This window comes from Coregonus lavaretus, assembly GCF_964263955.1.
Source record: "Coregonus lavaretus genome assembly, chromosome: 34".
Classification (NCBI taxonomy): domain Eukaryota; kingdom Metazoa; phylum Chordata; class Actinopteri; order Salmoniformes; family Salmonidae; genus Coregonus; species Coregonus lavaretus.
In genome coordinates this window covers 27534499-27560098 of record NC_140021.1, presented here as the reverse complement: position 1 = coordinate 27560098, position 25600 = coordinate 27534499, and the positions used below count along the sequence as shown (strand labels likewise).

Below are 25600 nucleotides of genomic sequence, written 5' to 3'. Positions count from 1 at the left end.
TAGTTCCAGTTGCATCACAGTACAGTCGTGATCAAAAGTTTTGAGAATGACACAAGTATTGGTCTTCACAAAGTTCGCTGCTTCAGTGTTATGAGATGTTTTTGTCAGATGTTACTATGGTATACTGAAGTATAATTACAAGCATTCCATAAGTGCCAAAGGCTTTTATTGACAATTACATTAAGTTTATGCAAAGAGTCAATATTTGCAGTGTTGACCCTTCTTTTTCAAGACCTCTGCAATACGCACTGGCATGCTGTCAATTAACTTCGGGCCACATCCTGACTGATGGCAGCCCATTCTTGCATAATCAATGCTTGGAGTTTGTCAGAATTTGTGGGTTTTTGTTTGTCCACCCGCCTCTTGAGGATTGACCACAAGGTCTGGGGAGTTTCCTGGCCATGGACCCAAAATGTAGATGTTTTGTTCCCCGAGCCACTTAGTTATCACTTTTGCCTTATGGCAAGGTGCTCCATCATGCTGGAAAAGGCATTGGTCATCACCAAACTGTTCTTGGATGGTTGGGAAAAGTTGCTCTCGGAGGATGTGTTGGTACCATTCTTTATTCATGGCTGTGTTCTTAGGCAAAAATGTGAGTGAGCCCACTCCCTTGGCTGAGAAGCAACCCCACACATGAATGGTCTCAGGATGCTTTACTGTTGGCATGACACAGGACTGATGGTAGCGCTCACCTTGTCTTCTCCGGACAAGGTGTTTTCCGGATGCCCCAATAAATCGGAAAGGGGATTCATCAGAGAAAATGACTTTACCCCAGTCCTTAACAGTCCAATCCCTGTACCTTTTGCAGAATATCAGTCTGTCCCTGATGTTTTTCCTGGAGAGAAGTGGCTTCTTTGCTGCCCTTCTTGACACCAGGCCATCCTCCAAAAGTCTTCGCCTCACTGTGCGTGCAGATGCACTCACACCTGTCTGCTGCCATTCCTGAGCAATCTCTGCACTGGTGGTGCCCCGATCCCGCAGCTGAATCAACTTTAGGAGACGGTCCTGGCGCTTGCTGGACTTTCTTGGGCGCCCTGATGCCTTCTTCACAACAATTGAACCTCTCTCCTTGAAGTTCTTCATGATCCGATAAATGGTTGATTTAGGTGCAATCTTACTAGCAGCAATATCCTTGCCTGTGAAGCCCTTTTTGTGCAAAGCAATGATGACGGCACGTGTTTCCTTGCAGGTAACCATGGTTAACAGAGGAAGAACAATGATTTCAAGCACCACCATCCTTTTAAAGTTTCCAGTCTGTTATTCTAACTCAATCAGCATGACAGCGTGATCTCCAGCCTTGTCCTCGTCAACACTCTCACCTGTGTTAACGAGAGAATCACTGACATGATGGCAGCTGGTCCTTTTGTGGCAGGGCTGAAATGCAGTGGAAATGTTTTTTGGGATTAAGTTCATTTTATTGAACTTAATTAATTGCAATTCATCTGATCACTCTTCATGACATTCTGGAGTATATGCAAATTGCCATCATCAAAACTGAGGCAGCAGACTTTGTGAAAATAAGTATTTGTGTCATTCTCAAAACTTTTGACCACGACTGTAGACAAAACCTCTCACAAAATCCATAGAGGTCCTCTGCATGTACGTCATGCCACGACATTTGGTTCACTTTGTTGGATTTTTCACCATATTTGTTCAAGCAAGTGGTAATATCTGTTAACATCAACAACATCTAGATAGTCATATCTCGCATGTCATCAAATGGCCTATATTGTTAATCTCTGTGTAGATAATATCAAGTTGATTAATGTTTGCTTCTTAGGGTCATATTTCATCCAGAAAATGAAAGTGAAAAGTTTCCCCCTCATTCAAACCTAGGGCTATCACGATCTCAATAAAATAAAATAAAAAATACTTTAAAAAAGAAGCCATTTGAGACAATGCTGAAACAAAACAACCTAAGCTTCCCTGATAACATGCAGAATCCTTGATGTGGGCTCTATAACATACTTTGATAATGGAACACATACTGCTTTACTCACCTCATATGTACAGTGGGGAGAACAAGTATTTGATACACTGCCGATTTTGCAGGTTTTCCTACTTACAAAGCATGTAGAGGTCTGTAATCCAGAAAATCACATTGTATGATTTTTAAGTAATTAATTTGCATTTTATTGCATGACATAAGTATTTGATACATCAGAAAAACAGAACTTAATATTTGGTACAGAAACCTTTGTTTGCAATTACAGAGATCATAAGTTTCCTGTAGGTCTTGACCAGGTTTGCACACACTGCAGCAGGGATTTTGGCCCACTCCTCCATACAGACCTTCTCCAGATCCTTCAGGTTTCGGGGCTGTCGCTGGGCAATACGGACTTTCAGCTCCCTCCAAAGATTTTCTATTGGGTTCAGGTCTGGAGACTGGCTAGGCCACTCCAGGACCTTGAGATGCTTCTTACGGAGCTACTCCTTAGTTGCCCTGGCTGTGTGTTTCGGGTCGTTGTCATGCTGGAAGACCCAGCCACGACCCATCTTCAATGCTCTTACTCAATACGGTGCAGTCGTCCTGTCCCCTTTGCAGAAAAGCATCCCCAAAGAATGTTGTTTCCATCTCCATGCTTCACGGTTGGGATGGTGTTCTTGGGGTTGTACTCATCCTTCTTCTTCCTCCAAACACAGTGAGTGGAGTTTAGACCAAAAAGCTCTATTTTTAGCTCATCAGACCACATTACCTTCTCCCATTTCTCCTCTGGATCATCCAGATGGTCATTGGCAAACTTCAGACGGGCCTGGACATGCGCTGGCTTGAGCAGGGGGACCTTGCGTGCGCTGCAGGATTTTAATCCATGACAGCGTAGTGTGTTACTAATGGTTTTCTTTGAGACTGTGGTCCCAGCTCTCTTCAGGTCATTAACCAGGTCCTGCCGTGTAGTTCTGGGCTGATCCCTCACCTTCCTCATGATCATTGATGCCCCACGAGGTGAGATCTTGCATGGAGCCCCAGACTGAGGGTGATTGACCGTCATCTTGAACTTCTTCCATTTTCTAATAATTGCGCCAACAGTTGTTGCCTTCTCACCAAGCTGCTTGCCTATTGTCCTGTAGCCCATCCCAGCCTTGTGCAGGTCTACAATTTTATCCCTGATGTTCTTACACAGCTCTCGGGTCTTGGCAATTGTGGAGGTTGGAGTCTGTTTGATTGAATGTGTGGACAGCTGTCTTTTATACAGGTAACGAGTTCAAACAGGTGCAGTTAATATAGGTAATGAGTGGAGAACAGGAGGGCTTCTTAAAGAAAAACTAACAGGTCTGTGAGAGCCAGTATTCTTACTGGTTGGTAGGTGATCAAATACTTATGTCATGCAATAAAATGCAAATTAATTACTTAAAAATCATACAATGTGATTTTCTGGATTTTTGTTTTATTCCGTCTCTCACAGTTGAAGTGTACCTATGATTACAGACCTCTACATTCTTTGTAAGTAGGAAAACCTGCAAAATCGGCAGTGTATCAAATACTTGTTCTCCCCACAGTATATACTTTATTCTATTCTACTGTATTTTAGTCAATGCCACTCTGACATTGCTCGTCCTAATATTTACATATTTCCTAATTCCAGTCTTTTACTTTTAGATTTGTGTTTATTGTTGTGAATTGTTAGATACCACTGCACTGTTGGAGCTAGGAACACAAGCATTTCGCTACACCCGCAATAACGTCTGCTAAATATGTGTATGTGACCAAAAACATTTGATTTGATATTGATTTATAATAAAACTTTTCTCAGCACAGCAATTATTTTTCCACTAGATGGTGGTCTATAACTGTTCTATAAGGCCACAGACTTCAAATTATATAATGGGCCTGCACAAAGGTGAATTTTGCGAAATTAATACCCAATCAAAGTATGATAATAAAGTTAGAGGCATGGCACTAATTAGCATTATTTTGATGGTTTAATATCCACCTGATTATCTGTGGACCAAAGCTTAATTGTTGATATATGATCGAATAGACTACTGTAATACAACACTTTTTATGAATCATTTTATTCAACAAAAATGGAAGCTGTGCAATTACATTTGAGCAACTGTAGAACATTCAGTGATGAGTTCCCCAGCCTTCTAACACACACTAGCAGTTTAAAAGCAGGGACAACCATGATTTCTTTCATAAAAAAACACATTGTACTGGTCAAGGGAAGTCATATGGGGTCAACTTAATCCCCACTAAATTGTAGCTCTCTTGGCTCCCAAAGCGTGAGTCTCTACACAGTAGTCACTTAAAATCAGTGCAAGCATGAGGCCTACTCTGTCTATGTTAACTTAATGGTCCCACATTTCTGGTGCCATGGGTGTCAATCACCCATGGCACCAGAAATGTGGGACCATTAAGTTAACAGTTTTGCATACTGGGTTTTGGGACCATTGGGTTCACAGTTTTGCATATGTTAAATGCAAAGGTAAGATGTGAAGCACATATAAGATATCATAGCCTGCTTTTATAAGCCTAAACTGCCATGTTCTGTTTCAATTGCAGGGTTACAGTATGTTAGAGTAATAGTGATATGACAATAACATAGAAATATATACAGGTAACTGGCAAAATAATGGAAAGACTTGAGTAAATGAGGGATACAAAGTATATTGAAAGCAGGTGCTTCCACACAGGTGTGGTTCCGGGGTGAATTAAGCAATTCAAATTCTATGTATAAAAATGCTGGGCAGGCCATTGGATGACAATGCCCCCATCCACAGGGCACGAGTGGTCACTCAATGGTTCGATGAGCATGAAAACGATGTAAACCATATGCCATAGCCATCTCAGTCTCCAGAGGCGTATCCTACGAAGCAGATTTGAGGAGTTAGTGAGGTAACTTTGGTCAACTGTGAGTTCAACTCGGGATAACCGGTCATACGAAAGTGGTTCACCTTTTAGCCAGGTACATTTCTATGGCAACGAATCCTTCAGAACTAACCTGCTCCGGTAAAGGCTAACTCACTGTTAACTCCACTTACCCTGAATGAAATGACTGAGCTGTGAGTTGAGGACCAATGAAATCAGATACCCTCCCTCTTGCAAAGATTGCGATATTTCACTTTGATTTTAACTCGCCCATGGATTGACGTTTCAGCATTGTCTCAATGAAGAGTTTAGCATTCGACTAGCCATGTGTGACATGCATACGCAGTTACAAGCCTGCTAGAGTTAGAGGCAGGCGGACGAGCAATATCCACCATCATAGTACGGATGAAGCCTGAGCTGGAATGTGAAGCTAACTGAAGCTGGTTAGCTTTAGAAAACCCTGAGTAGATCTAGCTTGCTTCATAGAATACCCCTCAGAGTTCAACCCAATTGAACACTTATGGGAGATTCTGGAGCGGCGCCTGAGACAGCGTTTCCACCACCATCTACAAAGCACCAAATGATGGAATTTCTCGTGGAAGAATGGTGTCGCATCCCTCGAGTTCCAGACAGAGTACTAGCTGTTCTGGCTCGAGCTGGCCCAATGCCCTATTAAGAAACCTTATGTTGGGGTTACCTTTATTTAGGCAGTTAACTGTATATTTCAATTTTATATTGTCAATACATGAATGTACATTTGTGTAAAATATCTCAATATGTCAATAAGTATTTTATTTATATATACAGTCATGTGAAAAAGTAAGTACACCCCCTGGAAAGGGGTCTATATACAGTTGAAGTCAGAAGTTTACATACACCTTAGCCAAATACATTTAAACTCAGTTTTTCACAATTCCTGACATTTAATCCTAGTAAAAATTCCCTGTCTTAGGTCAGTTAGGATCACCACTTTATTTTAAGAATGTGAAATGTCAGAATAATAGTAGAGAGAATGATTTATTTCAGCTTTTATTTCTTTCATCACATTCCCAGTGGGTCAGAAGTTTACATACACTCAATTAGTGTTTGGTAGCATTGCCTTTAAATTGTTTAACTTGGGTCAAACATTTCGGGTAGCCTTCCACAAGCTTCCCACAATAAGTTGGGTGAATTCTAGCCCATTCCTCCTGACAGAGCTGGTGTAACTGAGTCAGGTTTGTAGGCCTCCTTGTTCGCACACGCTTTTTCAGTTCTGCCCACAAATGTTCTATAGGATTGAGGTCAGGGCTTTGTGATGGCCACTCCAATATCTTGACTTTGTTGACCTTAAGCCATTTTGCCACAACTTTGGAAGTATGCTTGGGGTCATTGTCCATTTGGAAGACCCATTTGCGACCAAGCTTTAACTTCCTGACGATGTCTTGAGATGTTGTTCAATATATCCACATGATTTTCCTTCCTCATGATGCCATCTATTTTGTGAAGCGCACCAGTCCCTCCTGCAGCAAAGCACCCCCACAGCAGGATGCTGCCACCCCTGTGCTTCACGGTTGGGATGGTGTTCTTCGGCTTGCAAGCAACCCCCTTTTTCCTCCAAACATAACGATGGTCATTATGGCCAAACAGTTCTATTTTTTTTTCATCAGACCAGAGGACATTTCTCCAAAAAGTACGATCTTTGTCCCCATGTGCAGTTGCAAACCGTAGTCTGTGTTTTTTATGGCAGTTTTGGCCTTTCAGGTTATGTCGACTATAGGACTTGTTTTACTGTGGATATAGATACTTTTGTACCCGTTTCCTCCAGCATCTTCACAAGGTCATTTGCTGTTGTTCTGGGATTGATTTGCAGTTTTCGCACCAAAGTACGTTCTTCTCTAGGAGACAGAACGCGTCTCCTTCCTGAGCGGTATGACAGCTGCGTGGTCCCATGGTGTTTATACTTGCGTACTATTGTTTGTACAGATGAACGTGGTACCTTCAGGCGTTTGGAAATTGCTCCCAAGGATGAACCAGACTTGTGGAGGTCTACAATTATTTTTCGGAGGTCTTGACTGATTTGTTTAGATTTTCCCATGATGTCAAGCAAAGAGGCACTGAGTTTGAAGGTAGGCCTTGAAATACATCCACAGGTACACCTCCAATTGACTCAAATGATGTCAATTAGCCTATCAGAAGCTTCTAAAGCCATGACATCATTTTCTGGAATTTTCCAAGCTGTTTAAAGGCACAGTCAACTTAGTGTATGTAAACTTCAGACCCACTGGAATTGTGATACAGTGAATTATAAGTGAATTTAATCTGTCTGTAAACAATTGTTGGAAAAATTACTTGTGTCATGCACAAAGTAGATGTCCTAACCAACTTGCCAAAACTATAGTTTGTTAACAAGAAATATGTGAGTTTTAATGACTCCAACCTAAGTATTTGAGCTAAATTCAAACCACATTCATTGATAAAGGTAACCCAATCTATCAAATCACACACAAAAAATGTAATCTTTGAAAATGTTTGCATTTTTGTTTATTTTAATTGCATATTTCCTTTTGTGGAAAAAGTTGGTACACCCCTACCTTTACCATCACATAAAATGGCAGAAATTTGAATCAGGTTCACCAAAACAAGTGCAAATGATTAGAAAATCATTAAAGAGTAACTTGGGAGGGTCCAGCCTTCCATAAAGACTAGAAACTTGGTCTGGTTTGGTCTTAACCATATGGGTGTGTGGTAACACATCATGCCAAGATCAAAAGGCCTCTCCGAGGCCCTCAGAAGAAACATTATTGATGCCCATGAGACTGTGAGGGGTTACAAATCCATTTCCAAGCAATTCGAAGTACATAATTCCACTGTCGGATGGATCATCTACAAATGTGACCAACCGGCTCGATTCGGTCTTATGTAGCAAAATTTGAAATAGTGTTTTTTTTTATTCAATGAAAGTAGAGACTCAGAGCATTAAAACGTTATATCATACAATACAGTTGAGGAACAATGAGAAAGTAATTCTGCTTTGAAAGTTGATAAACTTGTAACCTCACTTTTGAGAAAATCGCCTCTGAATGTTTTGGTACACCCATTGGAGAGGTCTTCTTTGTCTACACCCATTCAGCGTTGTTCACACCCTCTTAAGCTATAGCCCAGCCCGTAAATTCAGAGCGTTGTCATATTGTCCGTTAGTAAATTCAGAGCGTTTCGCTCTCGGAGCGTTCAGAGCGCACACTGGACGCTCTGGCCGAGGAGCAGGGTTGATCCGAGCATTCTTCCTAACAACAGCAGTCAAGCACCCAAGCTAATTGGCTAACGTTGGCTAGCTTGCTAGCTACTTCCAGAACAGCTCACTGACCATTTTACTCGCCCTAGCAGAGCTGGTTAAGCTGTTTTTATGTTATCCAGAGCGTTGGTGACTGCAACTGTGCTGCTGGCAACAATTTAATTATGCTTTTTTGCCAACGTTTACTGACACCGGCCATATTCAACGGGTGTTGAGCGTTCGTAAATTCGTCAGTTATTCTCAGTTACACTCAGATGAGAGTGCTCTGAAATCGGAGTAGATAGCCAGAGCGAATTTACCAGCTACGTCTATCAACAGTTGTCGCATTGACATCATGAACATTCTATTGAAATGTTTACTTGCATAGTGTCTTTTGTTAAGACATGTAGCTACTAGCTAGCTAGCTAGCTAAACAATGAACCATAATCCCAATTTATGACGTTACTACCCTGCATGAATCTGCAGGTAGCTAACCAACCAGGTTCAATGTTAACTAGCTAACATTAGGCTATAACTAGAAAAGCAAATGGCTCTGATATACGAATAATATTACTACACAGATCATACACGTAACATTACCTAGCGAGCCAACCATCTAGCTAGCTAACAGTACACTTTAACTTGAAATGAAAACGACTTTCTGACAAAATTAGAAACGTGCAATATCTGAAAACGTAGCTAGCTAGATTATCTTGGATGGACGCATCTCCCGCTCTGTCATGGTTGCCCTTAGTTTCAACATGTAATCCGGAGACAGGTCTTTTCTCCATCTCCTTAGCTATCATACTCTAATTCCACTGATTTCGAAACTCGATCTCTCTGCAAAAGTTTACGTTCAAATGGCTCTCCTGTGAAGTAGTGACATGTGACATACGGCTAGTTTCCTGAAATGAGTCACAAATTGAGAAAATTCCAGACCACTGGCAATCTACCAAATTCAGCCCAAGAGCTGACCGAAAGATGCTCATAGAAGTATCTAAGATCCCCAGGGTAACATCAAGGGATCTACAGGCCTCTTTTGCCACAATCAATGTCAAAGTGCATGAGTTAACTGTCAGAAAGAGAGTGCACAAACTTGGCCTACATGGGAGGTCAGAAAGAAAGAAGCCTCTGTTCTCAAAAAAGAAAATCAAGACACGACTGACATTTGCCAGACAACACCTGGGTAAAGACCAAAACTAACTGAACAATGTACTCTGGGCAGATGAGTCAAAGGTGGAGTTGTTTGGCCGCAATGCAAGACGCCATGTTTGGCGAAAACGAAACACTGCCTTTGAACAGAAGAACCTTATACCAACCGTAAAGCATGGAGGCGGTAGCATTGTGGTCTGGGGCTGCTTTGCTGCCTCAGGGCAAGGCCAACTTGCCATCATTGAGTCAACCATGAATTCCATAATGTACCAGAGAATTCTTGAGGAGAATGCGAGGCCATCTGTCAAAAAGCTGAAGCTGAACCGAACATGGATCTTGCAACAGGACAATGATCCAAAACACACAAGCAAAGCTACAACAGAATGGCTCAAAAATAAGAAATGTTATGGAATGGCCGAGTCAAACCCAGATCTCAATCCTGTCAAAATGCTGTGGGAGGACTTGAAGCAGGCTGTGCATGCAAGAAAGCCCTCGAACATGACACAGTTGAAGGAGTACTGTAAAGAAGATTGGGCAAAAATTCCTCCCAGTCGATGTAAGAGACTGATAGACAGTTACAAGAAACGACTACATGAAGTTATTTCAGCCAAAGGGGGCAACACCAGCTATTGAAGCTAGGGGTGTACTTATTTTTTCCGCACTATGGAATTGCATTTCTGTTGATTTTTGATGAATAAATGATTGCAAAGTATAATCTTTCAGTGTCATTGGTTAAATTAGGTTAACTTTATCTGTCAATAGTGTTGAAGTGAAGATTACATATCCATCTGTCCAAATATGTACAAAACAAACTTTCCAGGGGGTATACATACTTTTTCACAAGACTGTATATATCAATATGTAAATCAGGAGTTGAAAAAGAAGGTTAACACAATAACAACTAATGTATAAGCCTTCATTAACATACTTCTGAGTGATTGGATGAAAAACATTACATGAATCCTGGGTACTGTAGTACTGCATATGAGCTGTACAAATCCCAAAAGGCAGCAATGGTTTCTCAGGAGATCAAACGCAGGCTCTGTAGCTGTCATTCTGAAGCCAGTTATTTTGATTGACATTTGATTGGCAAGGGTGACGGACGGATGGCGCAGTTACTTCTCCTCGGACGTGTACATGCGGTACATCACCGTGACGACAGCCGCAGCCAAACCGGGGAACAACCAGTTTGTCCACCAACTGTTGAGGAGAGAGGAACAACAAGAGCTCAGATACAATACACCAGTAAAACCGTCAGCTGAAAGGGTACAAAGATGATAAAACCCTAATGTCATAGAATAGCAATATTGGTTCCCCATTAAATCACTGGAATAAATATAAGATACTTTATTTGACCAGACGGTAAATTGTCATCTGCTTTTACCCAACCCCTCTGGTATACACACACAAACAAACATTAGGTTGGAGAGGCTGGAGCAGAGGGCAACCGCAGTGCAGTGCCCAATGAGCAGTTTAGGGGTTTAAGTTCCTTGCTCAAGGGAACATCGGCAGTAGGTTTTTCGTTAGTCTGCCCCTCGACAACCAATTGCGCGTGTCTTCAGTTCTTACTTTAAAGAATAGCAAGACAATGGCACGCGATTCAAACTTTGGATTAAACAATAGGTTTGGGCAGACTGCAGGACTGTCTTGCATTTGAAAAATCCTCCCATAGAATTCTAAACATATATGAGGAAGCACATTTCCTTACATAAACACAAACAAGCATCTGAAGCATCCATTACTCATTCAGATGCAAACTTGCAAAATGAATTCTAACTTATATAAAACCACGAAACTGAAAAAAGCATCAGGGGTGCCTACGTACCTTGAGGTTTCCTTGATTGGTTCCTGTAAGAAAAGGAAACTCTGTGAGGCCACCACAAATATTGACATGTTTGTCTCCATATCTTTGAGTAGGCCTATCTTTATGATGCAGTGTGAATGTGTCAGATGTGCTGTACATGTAAACTGCAGTGTTTAGAAAATAAATCTTGATTAAGGCAGCATGCTGTCGAAACGTTGGTGACTTTCATTAATGTTGGAGCAAAAACATACTATGTGTGCTGGAATATGAGTAGCGTACATTTTCACATTTGAGATACAGTTGCCTGATATCCACATTCATTTGTTTTACTTACTGAAGGTTTGTCAATCTTCGGCCGGTCATCCTACACGAGAGAGTGAAGGAGATAGAAGAAGGAGGGGGGAGAGAGAGAGAGAGGAGAGAAGAGAGAAGAGAGAAGAGAGAGAGAGAGAGAGAGAGAGAGAGAGAGCATCAAATTAGAGCATTTAAACTGTAGTACCCTAAACATACCTCTCGTCCCCATGACCAAATAACGCCACATCATGGGGTTTTGGGATACTGTAACAGGGTAAATCCATTTGAATTCAATCACTTTTTGACAGCTCCCATTTTATATTTGAACGAAACCTTCCATACATATTGGCCAACATTCAAGAAATATAAGTGCTTAAAGTTTCCCTATTTTGCATACCATAAGACATCAATGTCTTAATCACTGGAAAAGATAAACAAACGGTTGAGATTGACATAATTTAAAAGCTTACAAACAGGATGGTCAAACTATTTAATAATTTTGTGATTTTTTTTAAATAAAATTGGTAATTTTTTAACCTTAAAGCGTAAATTATCTAGAAACGCGTTCATATGTTGTAGTTTACAGCCTATTTGACAATATCTGAAGTTTTTGTGTTGTGCCTGCCATCGGTTGAGACACAACATACTCTTGAATGCAAGGTGGGTGTCAATGGAGGTAACATTTTAATTTCGACTTTCAAATGGTACCAAAAAGATGGTTGGAGGTCCACACATCAGAGAATATTGACTTGAATGAGAATATCTGTTTTAAATTATACTGTCAATCCTCCATACGAAACCTATTGAAATCATAGAAATATAGATAATAGAATATACATTACCATTTAAGTTGACATTCGACAGTGGATGGACCGGCAGCCATCTTTGTGGTAGTAATTACAAGTTTAAATTTGAATTCAATAAAAAATTGAAATGGTGTCACTATAGACCCAGGTTCGATCCCAGAATGTGTCACAGCAGGCCATGACCGGGAGACCCATGAGGCTTTAATATTGCAGATAAATTGTAGCTTCCATCAATGTAATGGTCTGCATCACTTCCAATCCCCCAGAAGGACCAGCACGACTTTGTCTTTTTTGTTTCTGTTTAGTGTTTACTCAGTAATATACTCACACACACACACACACACACACACACACACACACACACACACACACACACACGAGAAAAGTATTTGATCCCCTGCTGATTTTGTACGTTTGCCCACTGACAAAGACATGATCAGTCTATAATTTTAATGGTAGGTTTATTTGAACAGTGAGAGACAGAATAACAACAACAAAAATCCAGAAAAACGCATGTCAAAAATGCAGATTTGATTTGCATTTTAATGAGGGAAATAAGTATTTGACCCCTCTGCAAAACATTACTTAGTACTTGGTGTCAAAACCCTTGATGGCAATCACAGAGGTCAGACGTTTCTGGTAGTTGGCCACCAGGTTTGCACACATCTCAGGAGGGATTTTGTTCCACTCCTCTTTGCAGATCTTCTCCAAGTCATTAAGGTTTCGAGGCTGACGTTTGGCAACTCAAACCTTCAGCTCCCTCCACAGATTTTCTATGGGATTAAGGTCTGGAGACTGGCTAGGCCACTCCAGGACCTTAATGTGCTTCTTCTTGAGCCACTCCTTTGTTGCCTTGGCCGTGTGTTTTGGGTCATTGTCATGCTGGAATACCCATCCACGACCCATTTTCAATGCCCTGGCTGAGAGAAGGAGGTTCTCACCCAAGATTTGACGGTACATGGCCCCGTCCATCATCCCTTTGATGCGGTGAAGTTGTCCTGTCCCCTTAGCAGAAAAATACCCCCAAAGCATAATGTTTCCACCTCCATGTTTGACAGTGGGGATGGTGTTCTTGGGGTCATAGGCAGCATTCCTCCTCCTCCAAAACGGCGAGTTGAGTTGATGCCAAAGAGCTCCATTTTGGTCTCATCTGACCACAACACTTTCACCCAGTTCTTCTCTGAATCATTCAGATGTTCATTGGCAAACTTCAGACGGCCCTGTATATGTGCTTTCTTGAGCAGGGGGACCTTGCGGGCGCTGCAGGATTTCAGTCCTTCACGGCGTAGTGTGTTACCAATTGTTTTCTTGGTGACTATGGTCCCAGCTGCCTTGAGATCATTGACAAGATCCTCCCGTGTAGTTCTGGGCTGATTCCTCACCGTTCCCATGATCATTGCAACTCCACGAGGTGAGATCTTGCATGGAGCCCCAGGCCGAGGGAGATTGACAGTTATTTTGTGTTTCTTCCATTTGCGAATAATCGCACCAACTGTTGTCACCTTCTCACCAAGCTGCTTGGCGATGGTCTTGTAGCCCATTCCAGCCTTGTGTAGGTCTACAATCTTGTCCCTGACATCCTTGGAGAGCTCTTTGGTCTTGGCCATGGTTGGAGAGTTTGGAATCTGATTGATTGATTGCTTCTGTGGACAGGTGTCTTTTATACAGGTAACAAGTTCAAACAGGTGCAGTTAATACAGGTAATGAGTGGAGAACAGGAGGTGAGAGGTCTGTGAGAGCCGGAATTCTTACTGATTGGTAGGTGATCAAATACTTATGTCATGCAATAACATGCAAATTAATTACTTAAAAATCATACAATGTGATTTTCTGAATTTTTGTTTTAGATTCCGTCTCTCACAGTTGAAGTGTACCTATGATAAAAATTACAGACCTCTACATGCTTTGTAAGTAGGAAAACCTGCAAAATCGGCTGTGTATCAAATACTTGTTCTCCCCACTGTATGTTTCAACTGTGCTGTGATGTGTCACAAAAATTATTCAGCCATTCTTGGACCTGTGACCAAAAACAAGCTACATATGGACAGTACCAAAACAAAATGATCTAATGATTCCGGTATAAAACATTTTTTTAATCACAATTTTCTTTAACCAATTATGGTCTTTAATGCAGGGCCGACAGACAAGTTCCTTACTTTTCCCCCCTTCCAATTTCCTCTTCCATTTTTGTGGTAATGCTGCAATTAGTTGGTTGTAATTTTGGGTAGAGCAGACATATGTTTTTGTTAGCTGCATTTGTGACAAAACGCCACCAGTCCTCCCTATGATATCATTTACGAAGATTGTACTTTTTTCCCCTTATTTTTTCAAATCAATTAGTATATTTGAGTTTAACCACAATATTTGTTGTATTATTTGTTCTGTCGTTTCTGGTGGATGAAATTGAAATTGCAACCAACTTTCTATGACTTGTTTTAGAAATAGTGATATTTGGGAGATTATTTCCTTTTCAAAAAACTGAAAGTGAGAGGTTGTAATCTGAATAAAGGGAAAAAGGCCATTTGTGATCATAGGGTGAGACATTCTTACTAATTTGCTAGAGAACCAGTTCAGTTTTAAGTATAACTTTTGTATGACTGACGCCTTTAGTGAGAGGTCTAATGCTTTAATATTTAACTATTTCTGCCCTCCATATTCATTATATAAATAGGCCCGTTTAATTTTGTCTGGCTTGCCGTTCCAAATGAAATTGAATAGTTTTTTTCTCATATAATTAAAAAAAACTGTTCGCTAGGTATAGGCAAGACCATAAGCAAATAGGTAAACTGGGATATTACTAAAGAGTTAATCAGGGTGATTTTTTCCACAAAGACAGGTATTTACCTTTCCATGGTAGCAAGATCTTATCTATTTTTGCAAACTTTCTATTAACATTTATTGGAGTGAGATCATTTCATTATACCCTGTATATCCACATCACCATCAGACCATTTTATTGGTAAACTACACGGTAATGTAAAAGTTTTATTTTTTTGTGATCCAATACGTAGGGGAGGGTTTGGCCGGCCAGGATTTCCTTATCCCATCGTGCTCTAGCGACTGCTTGTGGCGGGCCGGGCGCCTGCAAGCTGACTTCGGTCGCCAGCTGGACGGTGTTTCCTCTGACACATTGGTGCAGCTGGCTTCCGGGTTAAGCGAGAAGTGTGTCAAGAAGCAGCCCGGCTCTCGACCTTCGCCTCTCCCGAGTCCGTAGGGGAGTTGCAGCGATGGGACAAGACTGTAACTACCAATTGGATATCATGAAATTGGGGAGAAAAAAGGGGTAAAAGTACAAATAATAATAAAAATACAAAAACATATATGGTGTACCAGCTTAATTGCAGTGGTCTGAAGGGATAGTTCCATTCTATGAGTTCTATTTCTATGATTAAAATGACACCCACCCTGTACTCAAAAGCATGTTGTCTCAACTGATGGGGGGTAAAATATAAAAACCTCAGATGATGTAAAGTAGGGTCTAAGCTACAACATAAGCAAATATGAAAAAATTCAGAGTTTAGGCATTTTTAGATCATTTTTATTAAAACCTTTTTTTTCTCCAAGATAATTTCAAATTGTTTGACAACCCTGTTTGTAAGCTTTTAAAATTATATCAAAGTCAACTGTTTATCTTTTCCAGCGATGAAAACATGGCTGTCTCATGGTGGGGTCAGCCAGGTCACCCATGATACAAGTCAGTATTCGACGTCCGTCCTTGTCTGAGGACGTTGAGAGATGACATGGAAACCGGCCACTAGGGGCAACAGTGAGCGCTCTTACCTTCAAGTAGGTTTTGGTTATGAACAGGGATTCTGAAGTGAAACTGTGAGAGCTGGTTGGGTGGGGTATGCAAAACAGGTCAACTTTGAGCACTTTTCTCCTGAATGTTTTGGCCCTCAGGTTCAAAAAGTTAATATGTATAGAAGTTATGTTTAAATCAAAGGGATGCTGTCAAAATGTAATTGAATTCAAATGGATGTACCAATATCACTAGGAAGACCCACCACCCCTCCTTACAGGAAGAATCTCCCGGCATTAGCCATTGTTAGAGATCCAGAAAGGAAGCTTAGTTGCTGATTGTTTACATCATAGATACAGTTTATTAGGTACACCCATCCAGTACTGGGTCGGAACCCCTTTCCCTCCAGAACAGCCTGAATTGTTCGGGGCATTGATTCTACAAGTTGTTGGAAATGTTGGTCCATGCTGACGCGATGGCATCATGCAGTTGCTGCAGATTGGACAGCGGTACATTCATGCTGCGAACAGCCCATTACATCTCAATGTTTTGCCACTCCTCTATTGTCCAGTGTTGGTGATCGTGTGCCCACTGGAGCCACTTCTTCTTGTTTTTAGCTGATAGAAGTCCAACCCAGTGTGGTCGTCTGCTGCAATAGCCCATCCATGACAAGGACCGACAAGTTGTGCGTTCCGAGATGCCGTTCTGCAAACCACTGTTGTACTGCGCCATTATTTTCCTGTTTGTGGCTTGCCTGTTAGCGTGCACGATTGTTGCCATTCTTCTTCGACCTCTCTCATGTTTTTGCCCACAGGACTGCCACTGACTGGATGTTTTTTGTTTGTCACACTATTCTCGGTAAACCCTAGAATGGTGCGTGAAAAGCCCAGGAGGGCAGCCGTTTCTGAGATACTGGATCCGGCGCACCTGGCAATAACGACATACCACGCTCAAATTCGCTTAGGTCACTCATTTTTCCCCATTCTAAAGATCAATCTAACAGTAACTGAATGCCTCGATGCCTGTCTACCTGCTTTATATAGCAAGCCACGGCCCATGTAAACTGTCCGGTGAGTGTATTATCGATGGTTTACATCAAATGTTGGGTGGAATATTGGCTGTACGGTTCATAAATGATATAATATTACAATTTTTTTTTAAATCTCATGACAGTTTGATGAAACCACAAATCTTTCAGGCAAACAATGTTTGCTTTTGCTCATGGGTGTGGGAAGGTGTACCCAGTGGTGTAGTGGAGGGTAAATGTACGTAAAACGTGAGCTACGCACCATTTTTATTTTGCTCAATCGTTTACCCACCTTTAGTGGAAAAATGCATTGAAAGTTTAGGGAGCATTACTTTACTCACCGGGAACGCCGATTAGCGCTTACCCACCTATTTATTTTTACTACTACATCACTGGGTATACCTCTTTCTGTCCAATGAGGTCATTTCTGGACAATATTTCTGATGATTTAGGGGACGGACCCCTTTTGGCTCAAGAGCACCCCCAGAGGCAAAATGTTCATAAAGCCTTTAAAAAGATAGGTTTAAGGTACTGGATAAGTGCTTACTGGATGTAGTTCTCCAATGACCATGTTGGCAGCCATCTCCCTGGCATCTGATGAGTGTCCGACATCTTCAAAGCTCTCTGTGGCGTCGCCGCCAGCCTGCTCTCTCAAGACCTCCTCTCCACCTGGGTGCTGTATTATACATGTCACAGTAGTTGTTTTTATACAATTTAGGCTTATTAAATGCATTCTAGGAGTCCATCCCATTGTTTTACCTGAAACCTTAATGCTAAGCTGTAGCTAAATAGACAAAATCACATCTTGGATCACTGGTTCTCTGTGTTCATAGACTAGGGCAGGGGTTCCCAAACTTTTTCACTCAAGCCCCCCTTCCAGCATTGGGAAAGATTCCATGCCCGTGCCACATCTACTTCTATGGGCACAAGCACTGTTCATGAGACAAACTGTTCACACCCTTCTTGTTGGCGGAGTAAAAAAAGTATGGGAACCACTGGACTAGGTATCCACAAGATTAGGTACATTTGTAATTTTAGTAAACTATCCAAGTTTAAATCATATTTAACAATCATCTTTCAGCAAAACCTATTCTGCTAGTTACACACGTTATTCAAGACACATAAGTATAGCTTTTTTTGCATAACATTATAGAAACTTGTGAAAAGGTATTGAACTCACACCTACATTTGGAGACTGTACACAACAGGTTGAACCCGATGGAACAGTAAGAATTATCATGCTTGACCTATTGAGTGTTATTGGCCTAAATAAGAAATCCCTAAAATGTCACTATAAACTCTTGTGTAAGGTAGCCTCATGAAACCCAACTGAACGCTACTATTTACCCTACTCAAATTGAACAATGTAGAATAGAATAGTACTTCATTGCTCTTCATCTCTCTTCACTGCTCTGCTCCCAATCCCCAGAAACATACAGAACATATTTTGGGGGAACACATAGTCAGCAACAGCATAGCGCTGGAGAAGCCCTGGAGAAGTTAAGGGTTATGTTTCTTGCTCAAGGGCAACACAGTAGTGGATATGGGATATGGTCTGAAACCAGAAGCCTTCCAATTGCCAGTTCAGTTCCCACTTTTCATCACCCAGCATAGGACTTTAACCAGCGACCTTCTGCCTACTGGTCTGCCTTCCTCACCTCTGAGCTACCTACCCTGTACTGTCTGATCCAAAGGGTAAATTAATCTGTAACCAGGACAAGTGTGACTTGCCAGCTGTTGGGGATATTCAGTGTCCTCGACTGAACCCAGTCTTTCAGAGGACGGATCAGATAGCTAGCTTTACTCGTCTAATTTGTATACTATTTTATCTGGCCTTATCTAATTGTCAATAGGCCACATTATAATAACAATAAGCTAGGTCTATCCAAAGTGCAAAGAAACCCAGGAGAGAAAACGACATTGGTGATGGTTATGATCACTCACTTTTAGGGCTGGGAATTGCCAGGGATCTCACAATACGATATTATCATGATACTTAGGTGCCAATATGATATGTATTGCGATTATGGATAGGCATGAGTAATCGAACTGACGTCAAAACTCGATCATTGACCAGAGATCATATATTTTTTAAATATTATAAAACTATTTGGTTGAAATTGTATCTTGAAGACAACGTTAATTTGCTTTGACTCTATCGTTCCATTTATACATGTGCATTTGCAGGACACAACTAAAAAGAAGCCAAGCATCACACAGTTCTGCTCCATAAATCCCCTTTCCCCTCTGTGGCTCACTCAATTGCGTTCCGACCGCTCCCTCTACACACGCGTGTTGAGTGTGCCTACAGAAATAAATGCCTATAAAAACATTGACATTTACATTTTAGTCATTTAGCAGACGCTCTTATCCAGAGCGACTTACAGTTAGTGAATGCATACATGTTATTTTTTTTGTTGTTGATATTTTTATTTAATTTTTATACTGGCCCCCCGTGGGAAACGAACCCACATCCCTGCCGGCCAAACCCTCCCCTACCTTGGACGACACTGGACCAATTGTGCGCCGCCCATGGGTCTCCCGGTCACGGAAGTCTGCGACAGAGCCTGGACTCGAACCAGGATCTCTAGTGGCACAGCTAGCACTGCGATGCAGTGCCTTAGACCACTGCGCCACTCGGGAGTCATATCTAACAGATGGGATACACAAGCTACATCCCTTGCCAAATGACTACAATTTTGTCACAAATTCAAAATGGACTGGTTGACTGAAGTACGGAAATATGTGTTCCAACAATGAGCTGAAGTTTTGGAATAATTGCGTCATTTTCCGCAAATGCTACTTTGTGGTTGTCTCTAGTTACCACAGCCACAAAGTCAAAATTGGCTATGTGTGACCGACCGGCACAAATTGGTCTTATGTAGCAAAATTTGACATTTGTGTTTTTTACATTGGATAAAAGTAGAGACTCGGAGCTACAAAATGGTATATCATACACTACAATTGAGGAACAATGGGAAAGTCATTTTGCTTTGAATGTTGATAAACTTGTAAACTCAATTTTGAGAAAATTACCTTTGAATCTTTTGGTACTACTACTGGAGAGCCCTTCTTTGTCTACACCCATTCAGCATCGTTCACACCCTCTTAAGCTTTAGCCCCACCTATCTCTTTAAGGGTTAATCCGAGCGTTCTGTACTAACAACAGAAGTCAAGCACCCAAGCTAACTTGCTAGCTACTTTCAGACACAAATGACAGAACAGCTCACTGAACATTACTCGCCCTAGCAGAGCTGGTTAGGCTGTTATGTTATCCACAGCATTGGTGACTGCAACTGTGCTGCTGGCAACAACTTAATTATGTTTTTTAAACTACGTTTACTGACACCGGCCGTATTCAACGGGTGTTGAGCGTTCGTAAATTCATCAGTTATTCTTCGCTCTGGCACACTCAGACGAGAGTGCTCTGAAATCGGAGTAGATGGCCAGACTGAATTTACGAATGCACCCGAAATGGTTACTTGCATAGTGAAGTCTTTTGTTAAGACATGTAGCTAGCTAGCTAAGTAAACAATGAACCATAATCACAACTCATGACATTACTACCCTGCATGAATCTGCAGGTAGCTAACCAACCAGGTTCAATGTTAGCTAGCTAACATTAGGCTCAAGCAAATGGCTCTTTCTGTCAAAACTTGAAACGTGTAATATCTGAAAATGTAGCTAGCTAGACTATCTTACCCATATACATAATTCATGGATAGATGAGTCTCCTGTCGGATGCCATGGTTGCCCTTAGCTTGAAGATGTAATCCGGAGGTGTTTTCTCCATCTCCTTAGCTATCATACTCAAATTCCACTGATTTCAAAACTCAGTCCTCCAGAAATAGGACATACTGACCAGCTCAAATAGACAGAAGCGTGCTATATGGCAGACCAATCCAAACTCATCTCTCGGCATGTCCAGCCCACTCATTATCTCAGCCAATCATGGCTAGTGGGAAGGTTGCTGTCTTTTTCTTTCGCTAAACCAACTAGGCTCGTAATTTAAATGTTTTATTCGTATTTAAAGATGGCATACAAGTTTGTTATTAAGGCACATGAAAGTTCACATGTTCGAGAAGGCATTTCTGCCAAAAAACACATTTAGACTTTTTTTTAAAGTTTACGTTCAAATGGCTCTCCTGTGAAGTAGTGACCCGCGACATACGCCTAGTTTCCTGAAACGGGTCACATATCGTAAAAAATTAATGAACACAAACATTTGCTTTTTGGCCTTAATTTAAGGTTAGGCATGTGGTTAGAAGTGTGGTTATGGTTAGGTTTAAAATCTGATTTTAAGAAAATACATTTTAGAAATAGGCAGGGTTTATGACTTTGTGGCTGTGGTAACTAGTGATGACCCCTACTTTGCAAATTAGTGTCATTTAGAATTGATTAGCCTAGGCTATAACCCCCTAAACATAGACAGGTTCTGCACTGAAAATACGCAAAAATATTAGTTTGATAACGACAAAGAGCGTATTTTCATCAGAATTATTAAGCATAGGCCTACTCACCAAACAGATGTCGTGGCCATAATTCATCCCCATGCAGTGTTCAAAGTGGAATTGTTAATCCATTTTTTTAATTGCAAAGAACAGGCAGAATAAACTAAATTGAACGTCTGTATATCGAAAATAATAGATTTTGGTTTGTAACCCTGAAAAATGTGTCATTCAAAATCGCCAAATTGAGCCACTTTCAAATTAGCACTCTGAGAATAACTTCCAGATGCAAGATATGCGTCACTTTGCACTATTCTGTTATATTTTATTCTGTTATATTACATCATGTTGTTTACTATAAAATAGGTGTGTTTTGACTGTGATAAGGATGGGAAATAACAGTTGTCTGCTAAATCAACAAAACAAGGCTATGCCATTGCACAGCCATAGGCTTCTACAAGCAAGTGCTACACTGCTGAGGTTACTACCTTTTTAAAGATTGTCTTCCACAATATAATATATATTGTTTCAATAAATGAATCTTAAATTACTGAATATATGAGGCAATTCAGCATTTAGGATTCTATATCTGTAATGGTTATGATAAATAAGCCATTGTTGCTCACGGTTGGCATATTGATAAACGCGCACATATTTTTTTCCAGTGCAGGCCAAGTACTCTAAAAAAAATTATGCGGGTATTCGAACAGTCAAAAAAGTTCAAATGCCCATCCCTAATTGCAATTCTCACAATTCTATATTTATTGCGATTCGATACTGTGATTTTACTGCGATTCGATGTTCCAAACATCTTGCTCACCATATGTCTGCTGCAGAGAGCCAAGAGAGAGCCATGAGAAAACAAGTTTTGATCAGTCATGGAAATACAAGTGCTGAAAAAAAAAAGCTCCCTATTTAAAAAGAAGATGGAGAAGAAGCTACGAAGGAAAAATACTGGAGTTTTGATGCAGGTACAAAAATAATATCCCAATATCTATCTGTATTGTTTTTTTCCCCCCATCACTACTCACTATACCCAGTTCGAGTGAGAGAAGAAGCAGAAAAGTCCATTTTTAAGCTACTTTATTAAAACCGGAGCTGTGTGCGAGTGACACGGGAACAGGGAGGAGGGAGAGATGAGAGACAGCAACCAACCAAGCCGACTCGCGCTATAATAGACTAATAGCTGCCATAGCTAGGTTATTTATCATCCAATATGATTACGTAGTACCCGTCTTGACTGCATCAAACCAGGAGAAGCTAGTTAAGCTAGCTAGCTAGGCTAATTGAGGCTGCATGCGCTTTCTTGTCCAACACAGTTACAAACAACAACAACTCCATTCAGAATGTAAAGTAGCAGCCTACCTGTTGGCTCTTGGTCGTTGTAGCCTATCCTTCTCCTTTAACTTTTAATTCCATCATTTTAATTCCATCTTCCTCCATTGATGAGATATTCCCTAACTTTTACCACACACGGAGGCTCTATGACCGTAGATCCTCTACAACAACAAGCGACACGCGCCACTCATGAAAAGCAAAGAATAGCAGCATAAATTATACAATGTCTCTCCCTCCCTCTACTGCAGCAGTCACATTCAGATCTGTACGGGTCAGTTAAAATTACACATACCCGAGACCCGTGACAATCATATCAGCTCCGACCCAGACGGGTCCCGGATCTGGTCTCGGGTATTCAGGTACAGGTGCATCCGTGAAGAGCTCTATACTGCAGCCACTGCAGCTACTACAATAAATGGTAAGTCTCTAGCATAAACACACAGGGAGCTATTCAATGTTCAACATGACATCACCATGTGATGCACAGGTGTGTCAAAAAACTATAGTTAAACCCTAACACTCTACATGCTGTCCTCTGATCTACTACTGTAATACTGTGGACTAGGCCAGGGTTAAACCCTAACACTCGACATGCTGTCCTCTGATCTACTACTGTAATACTGTGGACTAGGTCAGGGTTAAACCCTAACACTACATGCTGTCCTCTGATCTACTACTGTAATACTGTGGACTAGGTCAGGGTTAAGTAACCTTCTGCCTTATGTAACCATAAGAAACATAACATAGGCTATCATACTAATTTGAATGTAACAGATTTACGTTTACTGTGTTACGTCTAGTCTTTGAGGCCAGGTTTATAGTTCGGGTAACAAATCAAGCGTTTAAGATAAAAAATAAAATAAAAATTCCAACGTTCGTGCGCTGATCTCCCTATCCTCCATAATTAAAAAGTATTTATTGACTTCGCACACAATGGTATGAAATGTTGCCATGGATGATTACTGAGAAAAATTGACCTGTTGATGGCTATTATGGATCAGCCTAAATCAAGTAAAAATTGATGGGCTATAAAATGAACCATTCGTTTAGCCCAATTTTCTCACCTCCTCCAGAAATGTGGTGACATCGTAGACTTTATGGTTGATTATAATCCATGTACTCTTGAATGAATTCCGTTCCTCGATTTCTGACAGTCGGTAGTATTTTACAGCGTGTCCGTTCTCGCCTTTATCCTCCATTTATCTTTTCAATAAATATATCTGATATGAATGTGAATCCAGAACAGAAGTATGTTACAATCTATCAAATAATTCGAAGCAGTGACTGCAGGCACACACGTATCAACAGAGTTCAGAGTTTCGATTGTAGGTCCTGGTAGTATCAGGAACCTCCCCAGATTTACACATGATTGCGGTGATTGGTTCTTTTTATATTTCCTTTTCATTCAGAGGCTCTCTTATTGGTGTAATCCATGTCAGTCTGTCCCTGAAGAGAAAAACCCGTTCAGGATGATGACTAGGCTAAAGTTCATAAAAATTCATCTCGAGGATTTATTTCGCATGCAATTAAACTGATGGGCACGCCTTTCTACCTGTGCATTATGTAGGCCTATTGCATTATACCAAACATATTCAACAAAATAACGAAATGTGGGACGTGCAGGTCTAACTATTTGTTGTTTGGGCTACTCTATATTCAAATGTAAAACAATAAATATATAAAAACAAAACAAAAATACAGTATAATGTAGGTTTTATGGGCTACAGTAAATGCTATTGATTGACTATACATAGGTTAGATAACCTTGTTAATTCTGTGATTAAACACCCACACCAGTAAATCCATTTTTTCTAGCTGAAAGACGATGGCCAGAGTTTACCCATGATGTTGCACAACGATTTAAGTCTTTAGTCAAAGTATGATACACTATATGTGCAAAAGTATGTGGACAATCCTTCAAATTTAGTGGATTCGGCTATTTCAGCCACACCCGTTGCTGATAGTGTACTGAAGAGCTCAGTGACTTTCAACATGGCACCTTTCCAACAAGTCAGTTCTGCTAGAGCTGCCCAGTCAACTGTAAGTGCTGTTATTGTGAAGTGGAAACGCCGAGGAGCAACAATGGCTCAGTGTTATGCCACACAAGTTAACAGAGCTGGACCGCCAAGTGCTGAAGTGCGTAGTCCGTAAAAATCGTCTGTCCTCGGTTGCAACACTCACTACCGAGTTACAAACTGCCTCTGGAAGCAACGTCAGCACAATAACTGTTCGTCGGGATCTTCATGAAATGGGTTTTCATGGTCGAGCAGCCGCACACAAGCCCACGACCAACATGCACAATGCCAAGCGTCGGCTGGAGTGGTGTAAAGCTTGCCGCCCTTGGACTCTGGAGCAGTGGAAACGTGTTCTCTGGAGTGATGAGTCAAGCTTCACCATCTGGCAGTCCGACTGATTAATCTGGGTTTGGCGGATGCCAGGAGAATGCTACCTGCCCCAATGCATAGTGCCAACTGTAAAGTTTTGTGGAGGAGGAATTATGGTCTGGGGCTGTTTTTCATGGTACGGGCTAGGCCTCTTAGTTCCAGTGAAGGGAAATCTTAGCGCTACAGCATATCAAAAGGTCAAAAGTTTTGAGAATGACACAAATACTAATTTTCACAAAGTCTGCTGTTTCAGTTTTGATGATGGCAATTTGCATATACTCCAGAATGTCATGAAGAGTGATCAGATGAATTGCAATTAATTGCAAAGTCTCTCTTTGCCATGAAAATGAACTTAATCCCAAAAAACATTTCCACTGCATTTCAGCCCTGCCACAAAAGGACCAGCTGCCATCATGTCAGTGGTTCTCTCGTTAACACAGGTGAGAGTGTTGACGAGGACAAGGCTGGAGATCACTCTGTCATGCTGATTGAGTTAGAATAATAGACTGGAAGCTTTAATAGGAGGGTGGTGCTTGAAATCATTCTTC

The 25600-nt window shown here is 41.1% G+C and overlaps 1 protein-coding gene across 1 annotated transcript; it reads right to left on the bottom strand.

The window, feature by feature from the left end:
* Positions 1-7313: 7313 nt before the first annotated feature.
* Positions 7314-23986, bottom strand: LOC311109448 (cytochrome b5-like). The gene is made up of 5 exons (XM_084152348.1): positions 23733-23986; positions 17430-17558; positions 11351-11380; positions 11038-11060; positions 7314-10412 (listed from the first exon to the last, which is right to left on the bottom strand). Exons 1-5 carry the CDS (start codon positions 23865-23867, stop codon positions 10328-10330), a joined length of 402 nt encoding a protein of 133 aa, XP_084008474.1. The 5' UTR covers positions 23868-23986; the 3' UTR covers positions 7314-10327.
* Between the last annotated feature and the right edge of the window lie 1614 nt (positions 23987-25600).

What these genes read in the sequence shown, in the direction of transcription:
- LOC311109448 (XM_084152348.1), bottom strand. Translation starts at nt 23,867, where the DNA reads ATGGAGGATAAAGGCGAGAACGGACACGCTGTAAAATACTACCGACTG. An exon ending in TCATTGGAGAACTACATCCA is followed by an intron (nt 11,381 to 17,429) that starts GTAAGCACTTAT and finishes TCTCTCGTGTAG; the next exon opens with GATGACCGGCCGAAGATTGA. An exon ending in CGAAGATTGACAAACCTTCA is followed by an intron (nt 11,061 to 11,350) that starts GTAAGTAAAACA and finishes CTTTTCTTACAG; the next exon opens with GAACCAATCAAGGAAACCTC.